The sequence below is a fragment of the Hyla sarda genome, chromosome 6 (assembly GCF_029499605.1).
Source record: "Hyla sarda isolate aHylSar1 chromosome 6, aHylSar1.hap1, whole genome shotgun sequence".
Lineage (NCBI taxonomy): Eukaryota > Metazoa > Chordata > Amphibia > Anura > Hylidae > Hyla > Hyla sarda.
In genome coordinates, this window is record NC_079194.1 from 23,165,695 (window position 1) to 23,173,511 (window position 7,817).

The following is a 7,817-nucleotide window of genomic DNA, read 5'->3' on the forward strand; positions in this document are numbered from 1 at the left end:
ATCATTTTGAGAGTGGACTCCTGTAAATCAGTGTTTCTCAACCTGGGTGCCTCCAGCTGTTGCAAAACTACAACTGCCAGCATGCCCGGACAGCCAAAGGCTGTCCGGGCATGCTGGGAGTTGTAGTTTTGCAACAACTGGAGGTACCCTGGTTGGGAAACACTGCTGTAAACCGATACTCCCTAAATGACAACTCTCCAGCTGTTGCAAAACTACAACGCCCATCGTGCTCTGACAGCCTGTGACTGTCACAAGTCATTTCAATAAGGGACTCCTGCAAACCAGCTGTTGAAAAACTGATGAGAGTTGTAGTTTTTCTTGCAGCAGCTGTCAATTGAAGGTCTAGATGTCTAGACACAGAAATTCCGCAACTTTTTGGGGTGCAAATATTTTCAGTAATCCGGTGCAGCCCAAAGCAACGGTTCTCCAGCTCTAAAACTACAACTCTCATCATGCCCTTAAAAAAGGTGCAAGTAACTGCGATAAGGGACTACTGTAAGCCAATGTACCCCACCTGGTGGCTATCCAACCCCTGCCGACTATAACTCCCATTATGCCCACAGATGGTGCAAAATATTTTAAGTAACCTGGTATATCCCAATCACCGATTCTCCAACCACAACTCCCATCGTGCCCCACACGTCTCAGACTTTTAAAAAAAAGGTAGAAATAAATAATTTTGATAAGGGACTCCTGTAAACCATAGTGCCCCCAAGTGTTAGCTCTATAGCTGTCGTAAAACTACAACTCCCATCGCGCTCCCTGAATGTCTCAACATTTTCCAAGGTGCAAACAATTTTTGATAACCTGCTGCATCCCTTGCAAAAACTACTACACCCATCATGCACTTAATGTTTTAGACTTTTTAGAAGTGCACCCCAACTAGTGTGGCCCTTGCAGCACTTGCAAACACTACAACTCCCATCATGCCCTGAATGTCGCAGACTTTTTTGGGTACAAGTCATTGTGATAATCCGAAGCACCCCAACTAGTGGTCCCTTGCAAAAACTACAACTCCCATCATCCCCTGAATGTTTCAGACTTTTAAAAGGTGCACCCCAACTAGCGGCCCCCTGCAGCTGCTGCAAAAACTACAACTCCCATCATGCCCTGAATTTCTCAAGACTTTTTATGGTGCAAACCGGTGCACCCAACTAGTGGTACCTGGCAAAAACTCCCATCCTGTCCAAAATGTGTCACAGGCTTTTTTAAGATGCAAAAATACCACAACTAGTGGCCCTTGCAAAAACTACAACTCCCATCATGCCCTGAATGTCAGACTTTTCAGGGTGCAAACAATTCCTATATTCCGGTGCACCCCAACTAGTGGCCTATTGCAGCTGTTGCAAAAACTACAACTCCTATCATTCTCTGAATGTTTCAGACTTTTAAAAAGGTGCACTCCAACTAGTGCCCCCTTGCAAAAACTACAAATCCCATCATGCCCTAAATGTCTCAGATTTTTTAGGGTGCAAACAATTCCTATATTACGATGCACCCCAACTAGTGGTCCCTTGCAAAATCTACAACTCCCATCATTCCCTGAACATTTAGACTTAAAAAGGAGCCTCCCAACTAGTGGCCCTTGCATCTGTTGCAAAAACTACAACTCCTAGCATTCCCTGAATGTTCCAGACTTTTAAAAGGAGCATCCCAACTAGTGGCCCCTTGCAAAAACTACAACTCCCATCATGCCCTGAATGTCTCAGACTTTTAATGTGCAAACAATTCCCTTATTCCGATGCACCCCAACTAGTGGTCCCTTGCAGCAGTTGCAAAAACTACAACTCCCATCATTCCCTAAATATCTCAGACTTTTTAGGGTGCGAATAATTCCTATATTCCGATGCACTCCTAGTGGTCCCTTGCAAAAACTACAACTCCTATCATGTCCTAAATGCCTCAGACTTTTTAGGGTGCAAACAATTCCTATAATCCAGTGCACCCCCAACTAGTGGTCCCCTGCAAAAACTACAACTCCCATCATTCCCTGACTGTTTCAGACTTTTAAAAAGGTGCATCCCAACTAGTGGCCCCCTGCAAAAACTACAACTCCTATCATGTCCTAAATGTCTCAGACTTTTTAGGGTGCAAATAATTCCTATATTCCTGTGCACCCCAGCCCCTAGCAAAAACTACAACCCCCATCATTCCCTGACGGTTTCAGACTTTTAAAAAGGTGCATGCCAACTAGTGGCCCCCTGCAAAAACTACAACTCCCAGCATTCCCTGAATGTCTCAGACTTTTTAGGGTGCAAACAATTCCTATAATCCAGTGCACCCTAACCAGTGGTCCCCTGCAAAAACTACAACTCCCAACATTCCCTGACTGTCTCAGACTTTTAAAGGTGCATCCCAACTAGTGGCCCCCTGCAAAAACTACAACTCCCATTAGGTCCTAAATGTCTCAGACTTTTTAGGGTGCAAACAATTCCTATAATCCAGTGCACCCCCAACTAGTGGTCCCCTGCAAAAACTACAACTCCCATCATTCCCTGACTGTTTCAGACTTTTAAAAAGGTGCATCCCAACTAGTGGCCCCCTGCAAAAACTACAACTCCCAGCATGCCCTGACAGCCTCCGGCTGTCAGGGCATGCTGGGAGTTGTAGTTTTTGCCCCAGCTGTGGAGTGAAGCTCCGGGGTGTGCCATGCACGCTCACCTGGCCTGCGCCTCGTCCAGACTCTGGTCGGTGATGGTCATGATCTGCTGTAATATATCCCCGATGTCCTGCTTCCTGCCCCCCTCCCCCTCGCCGGCCCCGGTGCCGTCCTGCATGTGCTGGGACAGACTGGGGTGACCGGGCATCCCCACCCCGGGGTGACTGTGCATGAGCCGCGGCTGATCATCCATCTCCGGGATGAACTCTTATTGTTCCTCCGCCGCCTTTGTTGTTGCTCCCTCCTTTAAATCCCCAGGGCGCAGGAATCCGTCCAGATCCGGACAAGTCCAGCGGGACCAGGAAGAAGAAGGGATCCGAGGCGGCAGGCGGCGCCCCCGGCGGCTTCTCCCGGAGGGTGCGGTCTGGACCGGGAGCTGCTCGGGGAGGGGGGGGGGGTCGGTGCAGGCAGCTCGGTGTCCGGCTTTGTTCGGTGTTCAGACTCCGCTTCTCCTCCCTCCCGCGTCTATCGCTCTCTCTCTCCTCTAAGAGCTGACACACACACAGCACAGAATGGAGACCGCCGCCCCGCCCCTCGCCGCCGCTCATTGGCCGAGGGGCCCAGAGGGGACACGCCCACCGCGCGCCGGGATTGGCCGCCGCACGGGTCACGCCCCTCCCCCCGTCTTTCCTCTTGTCAATCACTGGAGGTGGAGAATGTGAAAGAGAGAAGAAGGGAGAGAAGGAGGAGGGAGGGAGGGGGTGACCGGGGGCTTAAAGGGGAACACACCGGGGAGGCGGGATACTTACTGCAGGACCGGGCTGGAGGGGCAGGGTGTTAGGGCTGTGTTCACACCTTAAAGAGCGGTTCACGGGTTTCAGATGCGTTTTCTCCGAAATATAGTCCTAAATATTGAGGAAATAGAAGAAAGGGGGAGTCGTCAACACTGATCCCATCCCTACTCTAGGCCCATGTCCCTATTTACTTGTAAGATGTCTATCTGTAACCCTAGAAATAGATGTACGTTATTATTTTTACTATATGGCCACAGAAGCTATCTACCTATGTATCTAATATCTATCTATCTATCTATCTCATATCTATCTATCTATCTATCTATCTATCTATCTCCTATCTATCTCCTATCTATCTATCTCCTATCTATCTCTTATCTATCTATCTATCTCATATCTATCTATCTATCTATCTCATATCTATCTCCTATCTATCTATCTCCTATCTATCTCTTATCTATCTATCTCCTATCTATCTATCTATCTATCTATCTATCTATCTCCTATCTACCTATCTATCTATCTATCTATCTCCTATCTATCTATCTCATATCTATCTATCTCCTATCTATCTATCTATCTATCTATCTCCTATCTACCTATCTATCTATCTCCTATCTATCTATCTATCTCCTATCTATCTATCTCCTATCTATCTATCTCCTATCTATCTATCTATCTCCTATCTATCTCCTATCTATCTATCTCCTATCTATCTATCTCCTATCTATCTATCTCCTATCTATCTATCTATCTATCTATCTCCTATCTATCTCCTATCTATCTATCTCCTATCTATCTATCTCTTATCTATCTATCTATCTCCTATCTATCTATCTATCTATCTCTTATCTATCTATCTATCAATCTATCTATCTCCTATCTATCTATCTATCTATCTCCTATCTATCTCCTATCTCTCTATCTATCTCATATCTATCTATCTATCTCATATCTATCTCCTATCTATCTATCTCCTATCTATCTATCTCCTATCTATCTATCTATCTCCTATCTATCTATCTCCTATCTATCTATCTCCTATCTATCTATCTATCTATCTATCTATCTATCTATCTATCTATCTATCTATCTCCTATCTATCTATCTCCTATCTATCTATCTATCTCATATCTATCTATCTATCTATCTCCTATCTATCTCCTATCTCTCTATCTATCTCATATCTATCTATCTATCTCATATCTATCTATCTATCTCCTATCTATCTCCTATCTATCTATCTATCTATCTATCTATCTATCTATCTATCTCTTATCTATCTATCTATCTCATATCTTCCTATCTCCTATCTACCTATCTATCTATCTCCTATCTATCTATCTCCTATCTATCTATCTCCTAACTATCTATCTCCTATCTATCTATCTCCTATCTACCTATCTATCTATCTATCTCCTATCTCCTATCTATCTATCTATCTATCTCCTATCTATCTATCTCCTATCTATCTATCTATCTCCTATCTATCTATCTATCTCTTATCTATCTATCTATCTCCTATCTATCTATCTATCTATCTATCTCTTATCTATCTATCTATCAATCTATCTATCTCCTATCTATCTATCTATCTATCTATCTATCTCCTATCTATCTATCTATCTATCTATCTATCTATCTCTTATCTATCTATCTATCAATCTATCTATCTCCTATCTATCTCTTATCTATTTATCTCCTATCTATCTATCTATCTATCTCCTATCTATCTATCTATCTATCTAATCTATCTATCTATCTCCTATCTATCTATCTAATCTATCTATCTCCTATCTATCTATCTCCTATCTATCTATCTCCTATCTATCTAATCTATCTATCTATCTATCTATCTCCTATCTATCTATCTATCTATCTATCTATCTATCTAACTCCTATCTATCTATATCTATCTATCTATCTATCTATCTCCTATCTATCTAATCTATCTATCTCCTATCTATCTATCTCCTATCTATCTATCTCCTATCTATCTATCTATCTATCTATCTATCTATCTCCTATCTCCTATCTATCTATCTATCTCCTATCTATCTCCTATCTATCTATCTCCTATCTATCTATCTATCTCCTATCTATCTATCTATCTATCTATCTATCTATCTCCTATCTATCTATCTATCTATCTATCTCCTATCTCCTATCTATCTATCTATCTCCTATCTATCTATCTATCTATCTATCTCCTATCTCCTATCTATCTATCTATCTATCTATCTATCTATCTCCTATCTATCTATCTCCTATCTATCTATCTATCTATCTATCTATCTATCTATCTATCTATCTCCTATCTATCTATCTATCTCCTATCTCCTATCTATCTATCTATCTATCTATCTCCTATCTATCTATCTATCTATCTATCTATCTATCTATCTATCTATCTCCTATATATCTATCTATCTCCTATCTATCTATCTCCTATCTATCTATCTCCTATCTATCTATCTATCTCCTATCTATCTATCTCCTATCTATCTATCTATCTATCTCCCATATATCTAATCTATCTCATATCTATCTATCTATCTATCTATCTATCTATCTATCTCCTATCTATCTATCTCCTATCTATCTAATCTATCTCATATCTATCTCCTATCTATCTATCTATCTATCTATCTATCTCCTATATATCTAATCTATCTCATATCTATCTATTATTATTATCAGTAGTAGAATTTACTTAAATATATTAGAAACAAACTTGTATAATTGTCCCATCATGTAATGCAATTTGGATTATAAATAAGTTGTAATAGACAATGATTGTTGTGCTTGTATGTGAACTAAAGAATATTTCCTTGCATAGGTTTGTGCTAGAGATGAGTGAATTTACAGTAAATTCGATTCGTCACGAACTGAATTAGTTCAGCTTTCCGGTGCTCCGGTGGGCTGGAAAAGTAGGATACATTCCTAGGAAAGAGTCTCCTAGGACTGTATCCACCTTTTCCAGCCCACCGGAGCACCTGAAAGCTGATCTAATTTATGCAGGAAAAGTCATCAACTGCCGAGCCGAGAAGTTCGTGACGAATCGAATTTACTGTAAATTTGCTCATCTCTAGTATGCGCCAAAAGTCCAAAACTGCTGATTTTTATCCCATTACATCCCAGAAGAAAATCTAATAAAAAGCAGGTAAAGATGGGAACCTTTCTAATCGCATCGATCTACACAATAAAGAGAATGTGTCAGTTTTACCATAAAGTACCTGATGTAAAAAAATAAATAAAAAAGTTGTGTTTTTCTTTTAAATTTCCCGCCACAAATAATAATTTTTGACATTTTATGGTAAAATATAAGGTTTCATTACAAAGTACAATTGGTCATGCAGAAAACCACTATGGGTCTGTGGATGGGAATATAATTGAGTCATATGGGTCCTAAAGGAAATCTGTCATCAGTGTCAGTACAGAGAGGTAGTGCAGGTGACACTGATGACCACGGTACTTACCTTGTCCCGGTCTGTGCAGCCGTTCTCCGGTACCTTCAGCTGTGGGCCCGGCTTGGGGCATGGGCGGAGCTTAGTGACCTCACTGCTGCTGCTCTCTGCTGGGTCCCGTTGCTGCGGTGACATCACTAAGCTCCGCCCATGCCCCAAGCTGGGCCCAGAGCTGAAGATACCGAAGAGGATTACCGGAGAACGACTGCGGCCGCTGCGCCAAGCCCTCTGAACCAGATGTTCGGGAGTACCCCTTTAAAGGAAAACTGTCAGCCTGTTCACCCACACTAAACCCAATACACTGGGTGTCCAATGAGGGGTCACTTACTTAAATATGTCCAGTAGGTCCTGAGATATGTCCCCCAGAAGGGGGTGGGGCTCCGCCCACTCAATTTACATATTAAATGTCTGTGACTCCACTTCATTAGGATATAGGGGGGAGGGGCTCAGCCCACTCAATTTACATATTCATTGGCTGTGACGCCATTTCAATAAAATGTAGAGTCACAGTCAAAGAATATGTAAATTGAGTGGGCGAAGCCCCACCCCCTGTGCACGATTCACTGAATTAAGCAGAGGATCTTCTGGGGGAAATATCTCAGGACCAACTGGATACATATTTAAGTAAGTGACCCCTCATTGGACACCCAGTGTATTGGGTTAGGATGGGTGAACAGGCTGACAGTTTTGTCCTTAAAGGGGTACTCCACTGCTCAGCGTTTGGAACAAACAGTTCCGAACGCTGGAGCAGCCCGGCGCTGGGAGCTTATGACGTCCTAGCCCCACCCCCTCATGACGTCACGCCCCACCCCCTCAATGCAAGTCTATGGGAGGGGGCGTGACGGCCATCACGCCCCCTCCCATAGACTTGCATTGAGGGGGCAGGGTGTATCATCATGAGGGGGCGGGGCTATGACATCACGAGCTCCCAGCGCCAGGCGGCTCCAGTGTTCCGAA

General features: G+C 42.8%; 1 protein-coding gene across 6 annotated transcripts in view; it reads right to left on the minus strand.

The window, feature by feature from the left end:
- PBX1 (PBX homeobox 1) overlaps positions 1 to 3,202 on the minus strand; it is a 184,241-nt gene extending 181,039 nt beyond the window's left edge. For 2 of the 6 annotated variants that reach the window (XM_056523306.1, XM_056523304.1), the window contains exon 1: positions 2,662 to 3,200. In XM_056523306.1, the coding sequence (XP_056379281.1) occupies positions 2,662 to 2,852 (191 nt within the window). In that variant the 5' untranslated portion in view covers positions 2,853 to 3,200. Of the gene's footprint in view, positions 1 to 2,661 lie in introns of all 6 variants that reach the window. The other 4 variants (XM_056523308.1, XM_056523310.1, XM_056523305.1 and 1 more) reach the window with 4 other exon arrangements.
- Positions 3,203 to 7,817: the final 4,615 nt, after the last annotated feature.